A 13171-nucleotide genomic window follows, 5' to 3' on the forward strand; every position below is an offset into this window, starting at 1 on the left:
ACTTCTGGCATCTGTGCTCCCTTTACTCATCTTCTATTCACTCCTTTCTTCTAAATGTTCCATTTCACCTGCTTTCACATTTTAATTTCTTCTGGAGTCCCTGGATCTTGCAGTTAATCCTGCTGCTGTCCCTTGCTGTGATGTCTGTCCTTCTTCTCCCCTTGCTGACTCATCTGTGTGATAAAATACCACAAACAGTCAGATCAGCTAACATTCGTTGCAGTGATGAGGTGATGAAGCATTTTGAAGCTTTGGGGCTTTAAGCTGAGCACAGTTGCATCTGGTGGCGTGTAAAACCTTTAGACTGAGGCCGAAACGCCACCGTAACTCGCTGATACCAATAATTTTAGTCTCAAGCGTGCAATAAAAGAGGGTTAACTCTAACCTGACAGTTGATATTTATGAGATTCAGACATGTGATTGGACAGTGATATTCATTAAACTAGCCTTTAGTTACATTAGTACAGGAGCAAAATGAACTGAATGAAACCTGGTTCACAGCGTAAGTTGGCGGGTTACAGACCCAGAGTTTATCTGATCTCGCTCTCTGAAACCGAAAACCAAGAGTTTCTCTTATCTTGGGCTCAACTTGACTGTTTTGTTGATGTTTACTGTTGCTTTACTGCTTGGTGGAGGGTCAATTATTATGTGAAGATATGAAGTTTTATGGGCTGGGCTAAGACCCCCTGGTTTAAACATTTATTTAGGCTACACAAACAGTCCAGTCACTTAACGAGGCTGCTGATGAGTTAAAAGAAATATTTTGTAAATGATAAAATAGTAGGCTAGTGTTGTATTTTCCAGAACAAGCAGCGCATGACACATCTGCACAGCGTTTGGCTCGATGTTTGTTCTGTTCTCCAGACTGCAAACAGCCTTAAAACGAGCTCTGGTGAGTCAGTTCATTTCAAACAGAGTCTCCAGCTGCTGATACAGTAACGATGGTTTGTGAATCTCTGCGGGACAAAAAGCTTCAATCTGCTAAGCGCGTAGCAACAGTAACTAAGGGGAGCTTAACGTGCTTCGCGCGAGAACACGGAGCTCCACGAGGTCCCGCAGCGCTCCTGAATCTGAAGAGCTCCGTCAGTCCCACAGGAGACCTGCTGGATCTCAGAGACCAGGACCGAGAGCGGGATGGAGGAGGACAACCAGGACCCGGAGCCCCGGAGCAACAACGTCCCCGGAGGACAAACAGCAGGCTCGAGCTCTGATAGCACCGATGTTCAGGTCAGTGTTCATGAACACAGCTAGCAGCTAACAAGAAGCTAACGTGGCGTTAGCTCGGCCTGGTTCCGACACGTAGCTTCATATTGACTGTAAACAAGATGTAATGTAGCAGGATTCAACAGTGGAGCCATCAGAACCCCGTATCTCTACAGAACCCACACTTAATGTGCCGGTCGGAACCGGAGAGGAGGAGGAGGGTGTTAGCCTGGGTGTTAGCATGCTAGCTAGCTCAGACTGGACAAAGCTGAAGTTAACTTCCGGTTCGGCAGTTAAGGGAAACTTAACTGTGATTTTTTTCACCGGTCCCCAAGCGACGCGTCCCAGAACATCGTCCCATAAGCACCACAACACTCACTAATACTTACAGTATGCATGTACATGTAATAGAGAGCGTTCAGAAGGACTGCTTAGGCTTTGTGTTATCAACACTGCAAAGACTTTACAACCAATGACAGTTACAGGTGGGCAAGGGCGTCAGTTTGTGTGGCGGAGACTTTTAGGGGCTCAGATTAGAGTTGTGACGATGCAGAATACTGGGGTCACAAGAACAAGACTAGAAGATACTTTAATACTATTTAAAAGAAGTATTAATTGATAAAAATATACAATTGGGGGTCCTCGCTCAGACGAGTTTGAGCATTAAACACTTAATTTCCTGCATTCTGGAGCCATTTTCTGCACCAGTAAACGTCTTTATTTATATAAAGGTCAACACAAAATTCAGGTGGCAGATGACAATTCTGAATATAAAAACAGAATGTAAATATAATGCAGTAATCAGTAAATTGTTGTTATTTTAGCTTAAGTATTTTTTTTTATAGACAATGCAGATCTGTTTTTTCTATATTTACATTGTATTGTTATTTAACATTTCTTGAATTTGAGGGTCGTGATGGTGCAGTGGATAATTAAGTTCTGAAAATGGTCCAGTCAGCAGCAGAATCTGTGGCTTGAGCCCATGCAACATTTCTTTCTCTCATCATAAAGGTTAACTCTTCAGTGAGCCATAGATTATTCCTCCCGCTAATTCTAAATGTCTTTTTAAAGGAGCGTGCTTATTACAAATAGCTGAAAAGGCATTGCAAGGCATGTTTAACATCAGCTATCAGACAGACACCCTCCAAATTACAGTTGTACAGATCATGATTAAAAGCCTGTTATTAAAATGTTTATAACACCTTTTAAAAACATAACAAGGTTTACGTTTAGGTAGGCCAATCCCAGTTAAGATCACCCATTAGAATTACTTTGGAGTGATTAAGGTTGAGTAGTATTTCATAAAGAGAGGAAATAGTTTATTTTGTGGCGGATCGTGGCCTGTAACAGCCAACAATAATGAGGTGTATGTCCTTGAATAAATTTACTTTCAATGCCAGTAGATCAAATTGTTTGACTTTACTTACTGACAATGTAAGCAACTCTGCCCCCCTTGCCTGAACAATCTGCTCTGAATATATTCGCCATCCTATAGCATCATATTATCTGTTCATGTTGATTTTAACCACGTTTCTGGTAAGACCATGATGTCCATGTCTGTTATATCAACCCACAGTCTTAGCGTGTTCATTTTTGGAAGGAGACTTATAACTTTAAAATACGTGAGTCCAAGTCCGGATCTGTTTTTGAAGTCACATGGGGTATATATTAGAGCCCGACCGATATATTGGCCGATATGAGCTAATTGCATTTAATCGCCATTGGCCGTTTATAACGGCAGATATGTAACTATTAAAAAAGAAACCTAGAGTCAGATCCAACAAAAACAATCTGAAAACAATCAGCTGACCGGAGTTTACAGGAGCTCACTGCAGCATGTAGAAACCAAACACGCAGAGGGCTGTGTGAGCGGTGAGTCGTTTTTTTGTCAAGTTACATTAGTCATTACATGACTTAAATAATTATAATAAAAAAACATTCATGACTTGTTAACCCTCCCGTTTTTCTCTGCCATCTCCCGGGTTCCTAGCAGCTCACAGCAGGTTAATGTTACGGTAGCTGAGTGTTGGAAGCTGCTGACAGACGTAACTGTAGATTTATTCTGAAACTGTGTGGCAGTTATAGTGAACGGTCAACATTTATCTCTAGTTCATCACTAAATATTCTCTAAAATCACATAACATTACAGCAGCTCACGCTGCCCGTTGCTAAATTAGCCACAAAGCTAATAGCGTGTTTATCAGTGGAGGAGCGCTAACATCGTAATGAGCCGTTAAACTATAGTTTCTGACGTATTCTAAATATATCTGCAGTTAGTCTGCGTGTCTGAAATGATTAAACCAGAGCGGACATGTAAATAAACGTGAGCTGAACAAGAAAATAACACGGCTTCCTGTAGCTCCTCTTTGTGTGACGTTGTAGATGTGAAACGCTGTAGTCAGAGCCGTAACAGCTGGTTTTTGAGACTATTATCTATTTTATTAACATAATCCATTTAGGAAACAGTTTTATAGCCCACATACTTACCAACTTTCAATATCATCCTGTTCTAAGTGTAGTTTATACAGGAAAGGGGTCTACTATCCAAATCATTCTTAAAATCAAAATATCGCCTCATAAATCAGCTCTTTTTCACTTAATATCGGCATCGGCCCCCAAAAACCCATATAGTATATATTTTGTTTTTTGTGAGTCAGGCCCAGGATCTGGTGGTTCTTTCCCAGCAAAAGGAGTAAAACAATAGACTTACTGTGGGCTTTTCATCATGGTTATTTAAGTTGTTCACTATTAGCAGGTGTAAAGAGGGGCTCACTTTTATTTGACGCATCCTACCACCCAGATTTGTAGGGTATAAAATAGGCCCAGACCTGATCAAATGGCACAAATGTGATCAGTTAGGCTCACCATACAAGCCATTTACCAGTAGTCAGGTGAAGCAGGCCATCCAGAAGACAGAGTAGGTTCGAAATTGACCTTTCGCTAAGCCACGCCCTGAATACACAGCTGGCCAATCACAGCCATTGACTCTAATGTAAAAGGCGATGTTGTCTAAATTATTTTGCCAGTATTTTTCTAAGATATGGTCAAACGCTGTTCCTGGGGCACTTGTAATAGTTACAGTTTCAACCCAGAGAGGTTGAAAGGAGAAGTATGATTAATTCTCTTTCCAAAACCTGAAATAAATCAAGAAAAATGTCAGCTGTGGATTGTTCCTAATGTAATGTTAGTTAGCTAACGCTAGCTAACTTTCTACTGAATGTAACGTTATAAATCCCTACGGTTCTGCTTTTTACTGATAGTAATAATGAATAGAGGACTACCCAGCGGTAAAGGAACAGTGTCGATCGTTCATATCATCTTTTGTCTCTGTCGTCGGGGAATGCGGTGGTTCACTTGTACTGTGTGATCGGTAGGCTTTAGCTTCTATCTTTCATTTTTTTCACGTCAGTTTGACAGCCTGAATAAAACCTTCAAATGTATAATGCAACTGCAAAACTTCTTTCTGAGAATGCTTTTTCCAACAAATTTGACAGTATTTCTCTGGGGAGTGCAGTAATAGACAGTGGCAGCGCCGACAGTTTGTCGGACTGAGCAACAGTAACTAAGGGGGGCGGGGCTTAGCAAAGGGTCAATTCCCTCGAGTCATTCAGCAGATGATTTAAAATATTAGCCATTTCAATTCATCAGGCCAGTGGCAGTAATCAATCTCCTGTTAGGATTGATTTAAATACAACAAGATACTATAGAAAGACACTAGATAAACCACTGGTTTCCCAGAAGAGATTACTTTCCTTGGTTAGGTTTTGCAGAAGCCAGGAACAGATGTCAAATGCCAAAGTGTGTGAGCATGCGCGGAGCAGCTTCCACAAAACACACTGTTAGAGGTCTGTAATATTATGAGATGTGTAAGAATAATTTCTGTCATTTTGAAACTATGGCAGAACAAATTAAACTGGCGGGCCGCCATGTTCTATTTATTAATGTGAATCGCTGTATTGACATTTACAAATTGTGCCTTTCCTTTGCTAGCGTTCATCTCAATTAGCAATCATGATTTATGGGTAACCATAACTTGATGTTTTCTGCTCAGATGCTGAAGCATTTCCGTCGTGCTGTTGTGGTAGGCTAGTTATGTTTTACAGCAGACACTCAGGCATGCAAACTCCTCACCTTTCAGCAAATCAGACAGGGTGTCTCATATGGACGCTAAAGGGTACCTTTTGCATCAAATAATGCTTCGTCAGCCTATCTGAAAGCATCTGTAACACACAAGTAATTATGAACAGGCACATTTTTGGTAACATACTTTGACTGACAGGACCACTTTTGTCAGGAAGCAAGCCTGATGTAAGACAGAAGTAAGCTAGCTTACGATGTTAACTGTCCTGTCAGATACAGTAATGTTGCCAAGTTTATAACTTATCCCACTCTTATTAACCAATAATGTTAGCTAAGCTAATTGTTCATTTATTTATTTATTTATTATTTATTTTAAACCGGTGGCAGCACCCTGGATGTAACGGAGTTTAACGTCAGCAAGACAAAATGTGTCGGCATCTGTTTCATTTATACTGGGTATGTGTCTCTATCACTTTTTACAGCACTTGTTAAAAATGCTTTGATAAAAAGCTTGTTAAATAAATGAAAGTACTTTGAAAAGGTTTATTTGAACATATTTATTTAACATAAGATAAGACAAGCTACTAATTATAAAATTACCCATAAATGTGCATTCACCGGTTCGTACCATTTTAACAACTTCTTGTCACAGTTTCTTTTTGGCCAAGATTTCCGTTCTCTCCCATAGTTCTCTCCCTGTGAACATGAGAAAAGCATTTATCCGGATTTTCCGACCTGAAAATCTGACCCACATGAATCATCAGATCTGCAGATCTGTAATAAAAAAAAAAAAGGGAGGGGTACAGGAGCTGTCTGAGTGAAATGGAAAGGATTTGAGGACATCTACAGGTTGACAAAACAAAGTTTTCTTCCTTTCCAAGTACAGTATCAACAAGGATGTTCGTTTGCGTTCAGCTCATAGACTGTAGCCTATATAAGCTTCAGCTGCCAATTCCACTGTGCTCTCGCGCCTCACTGGTACGTAAGGTGTTGGGCAGTAACACTGTAATATTATTTTTCCCTGAAAAGAGTAGTGTAATGGTCGCTCCACGCTCCTCATCAACAGACAGGCAAACAAGCGCTCCGTGTGGTAACCATGGCAACGGCTTCTGTGTGACTAAATCGGTCGTTCTCGTCTCAGGCACACGCCCACCCGCTGCCAGAGTTGAAATGTCAAACTTTTTCATAGCGTTTTTTAAATAGACAGAGAGTTTCCGGAAGAATATAACTTTCTTCAGCAGTTAGGCCACCAGGTCTTAAACAGGCGACGACATTTGTTGCTGTCTATTATTAAAAAAAAAAAAAATCTATTAACTTAGACTCAATTATTTCATATTGCATATTTAGCTGTGGAAGTTGAGTAAAAAATGAATTCAAAATAAAAAATGATTATAGAAACTGATCTGAAAGCAACACAGAATGAGTCTTTCTACATTATATTCTGTAACTAATTAATTTAATTAAATGATTGATTCAATTTTCATCTCTCATCTGAATTTTGTTTCCCTTTACACAAATAAAAACCTTTCACCATAAATGAATGTAGGAAAGGCAGAAATTGGTGCAAATTGACCAGAATGCAGGAAATTAAGTGTTTAATGCTCTAAATTTTATGGAGGAGGATCCCCAATGCGCTGTACATAGTTATATGGGTTAAACTAAACTTTAGTAATCGGCGTACTCAAGTTTCTCGATGAACAGTTTGAGCCCTAAATGTGGATTATGTTCCGCAGTAGGGCTGCAGCTAACGATGATTTTAATACTCGAAGCTTCAAGATTATTTCATCGATTCATTGATGCATCATTTAAGAAGTAATTTTGATTGGCGACTTCAGAAATTCATGGCCAGTTTGGAAATTAGTGTGTCATACAGCAAACATCAGACCAACAACATCAACAGACCAACAACCAGACAGCTGCTTTACCAACACAAACATTACCCGAGTGCTATACAAGTTATACTAACGTGCAGCTCCCCGACACCCAGGTAACTCACAACTGTGACATTATAACCCAAACTCACGGCCCAACCAAGAGAAAAACAAACACACATGTATACATTTGCAGCTGAGGATTACTTTGGCTAGCCTTCAACTAAACAATCATGATTTCAATTAAATGCTAAAGTTACTGTTACCTTGTCTGTGGTCCGTGGGCAAAACACCGGTTGATTTCTGATCGGGTGCTCTCGTGCTGTTGCGGTTACGTAAGGCGAAATAAGTTTTGTTTTATGGTGGACGAACTGTAACATTACAGTGTTGTTTTCTTTAAGCTTGAAATAATACCATACTTTGGAACCTTCTTGGTCCTTCGCTATTTTTTCTCTCTTCCTCCACTTTTCAAATAGTAATAAATGTCCATGCGAAGCAATGTGCTATATATTTATATGGATTAAACAAAGCCTTGATTCATTTATATTCATTTATCTGACGCTTTAATCCAAAGCGACTTACAATTGCTATGCATGTCAGGTGTCTTGCTCAGGGCCACAATGGTGGATGTCTCACAGTAGGAATCGAACCCAGGTCTCCCACACCAAAGGCAAGCATCTTATCTATGCGCCATCACCACCCCATGCCATAATTCAAAGAATTTGCGGTGATGCATTTTAGTAATTGATTTAATTGATGAATCATTTCAGCCGTATTACACAGACATGCTTTAAATGTATTTTACGGTTCTTTGTATCTTGCTCCACCATGACATCTGCCTTACTGTCTTTCTCTCTGAATGTCTGTTTGTTGCTATAGAAACTGAGAGGAAGAGAGGGACTCGAACGTCACCGCTGTCAGCACTGTAACAAATCCTTCACAAGATCTGGATCTTTAAAGATTCATCAGAGGCTTCACACTGGAGAGAAACCGTACAGCTGTGACCAGTGTGAGAAAGCTTTTACCACATCAGACAAACTAAAAGTCCACCGACGCGCTCACACTGGAGAGAAACCGTACAGCTGTGACCAATGTGAGAAAGCTTTCACTAGCGCAGGTAACCTAAAAGTCCACCAACGTGTTCACACTGGGGAGAAACCTTACTGGTGTGACCAATGTGGGAAAGCTTTCACTACATCAAGTATATTAAAAGAACATCAACGGATTCACACTGGCGAGAAACCGTACAGCTGTGACCAATGTGGGAAAGCTTTCATTAGCTCAGGTGGACTAAAAGTCCACCAACGTGTTCATGCTGGGGTGAAACCCTATTGGTGTTCCCAATGTGGGAAAGCTTTTACTACGTCTGGTGTACTAAAAGAGCATCAACGTATTCACAGTGGAGAGAAACCATACAGCTGTGACCAATGTGCGAAAGCTTTTATTAGCGCTGGTATACTTAAAGTACACCAGCGTGTTCACACTGGTGTGAAACCCTATTGGTGTGACCAATGTGGGAAAACTTTCACTACATCAAGTGTACTGAAAGAACATCAACGTATTCATACTGGAGAGAAACCGTACAGCTGTGACCAGTGTGGGAACGCTTTCGTTAGCTCAGGAAGACTAAAAGTCCACCAACGTCTTCACGCTGGAGTGAAACCTTACTGGTGTGACCAATGTGGGAAAGCTTTCATTAGCTCAGGTGACCTTAAAATGCACGAACGTGTTCACACTGGAGAGAAACCTTACAGCTGTGACCAATGTGGGAAAGCTTTCATTAGTTCAGGAGACCTTAAAATCCACCAACGTGTTCACACTGGAGAGAAACCTTACTGTTGTGACCAATGTGGAAAAGCTTTTTCTCAGCGTAGCAACCTTAAACGCCACAAAGGCAGTCACGCTGCTTCCTTTAGAAAATTTTTCAGAGGCAGGCCAGCGGTTCCCTCCTGCCTCCTCCTCATTCCTTGATAGATATATTTTTATATTCTGAGCTTTAGTAACGATAACGTAATATTCTTTGTTATTGTGTCTATAATTACATCCTATCTTGCTCTTCCTCCCCCAAAATCCTGCCGTTGTCACACACTGTAGATATGAGGACATGCCACCCACCCTCACCCAGTCTGCTGGAGGGAGAGTCCTGTAAGAAGTGGGTCAGAGCCATGATTCTCGATCCACTAGGGTGGAAACAGGGACTACAAAAACACTACAGACATTTGTGTTCAGTCTGAACAAACCTTTGTTCTTGTGAACGTATGGTCGTCATTATTGGACTGCATTTTAACTGCTGTTTGCTTTCTGTTATTTCTGTAAATGTGTTGCTTTCTGTTGAACTTGCATCCTTCCAGGGTTGGTGCCGTAATCAGGGATGTGATTTTTTTTTTCCCGGAATCAGTGGTACGTAACGTGTTGGTAATACTGTAATATTACGTTTCCCAGTAAAGAATAATGTAACGCTACTGAACGCACCATCCCTGATGTGAATGTGTTACTGTCACCGGTCCTTCTGTTGTTCAAGTCAGCTGTTAGCCAAAAAGCTAAAGGAAGGATGGAGAACAGGGAGAGAGAGGTATTTTCGACAGCTGTAAGTAAGGTTATTACAATCATTGTGTCACGATGCAAAGAACATTGTCGTCCGTTGTAAACTTTGTGCAACAAGCAAAAAGCTTTTAACTGCGAACCATTCTACATTTATACTTGGACTAATGTTAATTGAAGCATCAGCTAAAGCAGCTCAGCAATGTGAAACTCAGAAAGAAACTCCGGCCGCTGCTGCCAGTGCTGCTTGGACTCATCAGGAGACAGTGGGGTTGTATCACCCTGTAGTAAGTAGAGTAGCTAATATTACTTTTTGAAGGAGTATATGCTAAGTAACTAGTAGGTGAAAACTATATTAGTTAGAGTCGACTATAAGGATTGGATAAATTAGGCATGTTTTGATTATTGCTTGTTATAGCCTAGGCTATGTCTAATGTTTATTTTTTTTACACAACGGCTTCTGTGTGATTGGCGCGATCCCATGAAACTGGCTTCCACTAACTTCCACTGAACTAATTTGAAAGTTAGTAGTTATATTATTTAGCTATAGATGCAATTTTTTTCATGTCAGTTGTTGTTTATCTGTTGATGTTAAAAACAAAAAGTTAAAAAACATAATTAAAAAAATAATTATTTTAGAGAGGCTGTGATGATGCTGTGGATTAGACACTTTGATTCCCACTGCAACACATCCACCAAATAACTTATTGGCATGGGTCCTGCTTTACCATCCATGTTTTATTGGTGTGTGGGGGGGTATCAGTATATTTTCTGTGTAATAATCTGAGCTGTAGACTTGAGACTTGGACGCGAGTCCTTTTCAAAATTCTCATTAAATTAGTCAACACAAAGAGAAGCTTTGACTCATTATTTGAAACTGGATGTTCAATGAACTGTTTCCATTCAACAGTATTTGTTGTGGGTTCAGAAAACATGACATTCTCCATCCATCCATCCATCATCAACCGCTTGGAGCCAATCCCAGCTGACATCGGGTGAAAAGCGGGGTACAACCTGGACAGGTTGCCAATCCATCGCAGGGCCACACAGACAAATAACCAATCACACTCACACCTAAGGACAATTTAGGGTCACCAATTAACCTAGTCTGCATGTCTTTGGACGGTGGGAGGAAGCCGGAGCACCCAGAGAGACCCCACGCAGCCACAGGGAGAACATGCAAACTGCACACAGAAAGGCCGGGGCAACCGGAGTTTAAACCCACGACTTTCTTGCTGAGAGGCGACAGCGCTAACCACCGTGCCGCCCCATGACAGAATCTGTCGGGTCCAAAAAAATTATAATCGCAACACTGCATGAACTGAACTCACAGATGTAAGACTTTGTCATGTACACAAAGGCCTATTTCTCTCAAATAATGTTCCCAAATCTGTCAATCAGTGTTAGTGAGCACTTCTCTTTTGCCGAGATAATCCATCCACTTCACAGGTGTGGCATATCAAGATGCTGATCAGACAGCATGGATTTTGCACAGGTGTGCCTTAGGCTGGCCACAATAAAAGGCCACTCTAAAAATGTGCAGTTGCATCACACAGCACAATGAGTCAGCGTGCAGTTGGCATGCTGACTGCAGGAATGTCCAGCAGAGCTGCTGCCTGTGAATTGAATGTTCATGTCTCTACCATAAACCGTCTCCAAAGGCATTTCAGAGAATTTGGTACATCTGACCGGCCTCACGACTGCAGACCACATGTAACCACACCAGCCCAGAACCTCCATGATTGTCTCAGTCCAGCCACCCGGGCAGCTGCTGCAACAATCGGTTTGCGTAACCAAAGAATTTCTGAAGAAACTCTCAGGAATCGTCTTAAGGAAGCTCATCTGCATGCTCGTTGTCCTTATCAGGTCTCTACCTGACTGCATCTTTGCACAGCCATTGAAGAGGAGTGGACCAACATTCCACAGGCTACAATCAACAACCTGATCAACTATAAACATATATTCAAGTGTGCATATTAGCTGCCTGGTTGTTGAAATTATTTATAGGATTATAATTGAATATTTTAAATATAGCTAAATGTTGTTTCTAGAGCAGCAACAATGTTTACAACAGCAAAGTCACTATATAAACTCGATATCTGACGTCACAATAGTGAGTGACGTTTAGAAAGAATAAAAAACTCAATCTTTATTATTCCTCCTCTTCCTTCACACTGGATACGCCAGTGAAAAGTCTTTTTTATTGATTGGACGCTGCAGCATATCGGACTGATATGATGCATCAGGACAGGTAACTTTTAACTCAAGTGTATCACTGCAAAGTCTTAAACGCTATTTGATTTGCTTTATGATTCACCGTCTTGTTAAAATCTGTGTTCGTTGAAGTTCTGACCTACAAAAGCCCCACATACAACTTTCTTCATTTAGGCTATTAGAGAGAGATCAGCTAATGATTATTTTCATTATGGATCAATCTGCTGATTATTTTCTCCATCAATCAATCGATTGTTTGGTTTGCAAAGATTCTGTAAATACTGAGAAATGGTGTCACAGTTACCCAAAGTGACGCCTTCACAATTATTGTTTTGTCCAACCAACAGTCCAAACTTCAACATTATTAATAAACATTAAAATTAATGTTTTGAGTAATAGAGTCTGGTGTGGAGGGTTTATATCATGTACCAGGAAACTTTCAATAAATAAAACGATAATAAAATAATTAAGACGAAAAGTAGCAAATCTTCACATGTGATTTCAATGTTTTTACAGGAAAAATGACTTAAAATAGTCACTGATTAACATTCTATCACTCAACTAATTGATTAATCGACTAATAGTTTCAGCTGAACTTGTATAAACTGTTGGGTAGTTTACTTTATAATAGAACATTATATCTTATAAACTCTTCATGTGTGTGTGTAAAAAATAGTAAAATAATTCCCTCTGAGATGTGGAGTAGAAGTAGAAAGGAAAGTACCTGAGTGTTGATCTTAAGTACTATTGATTAAATGCCAGTTTATTATGGAATAAACAGCATGTGAGCAAAATATCAACTGAAATATTAAAGCTGATAAAACTAAAGAGGAAGAGGTCAACACCAGCATCCTGAAGGACTTCATGTCTTGTGTAGCATCACATGAATCTCGCACTTCAGAGATCCATTGCAGCTTTACCATCTTCTGGAGTTTCTAATAACGGGATTTGGAAGCTTCTCTGAGGCCTCAGACCTTGCTAGCTTAACTCCCCCTCTTTAATGACCGTAAAGGTGCCAGTTTTGGGCACTGACCAGCTTAGACAAAACTTTCCCACTCTAAAAGGTGGTCATCTAAAGATGGTCTTATCAGGATAACAAAGTTACAAACTGAGGTGAATACCTGGGTTTTCTCTTCGATTGTTCTAACACGGAGAAGAGACTGAACACACACAGACCTTCCTCTTAGCCTGATTAGGTGTGATATGGCTAAAATCTCATATCCCAGTAACAATGTAAATGCCAATATAGAAAATTATTTGGA

At 40.3% G+C, this 13171-nt stretch overlaps 2 protein-coding genes across 3 annotated transcripts in view; one reads left to right on the forward strand and one right to left on the reverse strand.

Moving 5' to 3' along the window:
• The window catches only part of LOC123980197 (zinc finger protein 239-like), a 387571-nt gene that overhangs the window by 355065 nt on the left and 19335 nt on the right, over positions 1-13171 (reverse strand). The gene's annotated exons all lie outside the window — the stretch shown is intronic.
• Positions 806-9242, forward strand: LOC123980198 (zinc finger protein 239-like). The gene is made up of 2 exons (XM_046064464.1): positions 806-1227; positions 8034-9242. The coding sequence occupies exons 1-2, from the start codon at positions 1135-1137 to the stop codon at positions 9123-9125; spliced, it is 1185 nt and encodes a 394-aa protein (XP_045920420.1). The 5' UTR covers positions 806-1134; the 3' UTR covers positions 9126-9242.

Source organism: Micropterus dolomieu, linkage group LG12 (genome assembly GCF_021292245.1).
Source record: "Micropterus dolomieu isolate WLL.071019.BEF.003 ecotype Adirondacks linkage group LG12, ASM2129224v1, whole genome shotgun sequence".
In the NCBI taxonomy this organism is placed as follows: Eukaryota; Metazoa; Chordata; class Actinopteri; order Centrarchiformes; family Centrarchidae; genus Micropterus; species Micropterus dolomieu.

Bases quoted from the DNA above. Each gene is read 5' to 3' on its own strand.
- LOC123980198 (XM_046064464.1), top strand. From the start codon at position 1,135: ATGGAGGAGGACAACCAGGACCCGGAGCCCCGGAGCAACAACGTCCCC. The intron at 1,228-8,033 runs GTCAGTGTTCAT...TTGTTGCTATAG, and splicing joins CTGATAGCACCGATGTTCAG to AAACTGAGAGGAAGAGAGGG.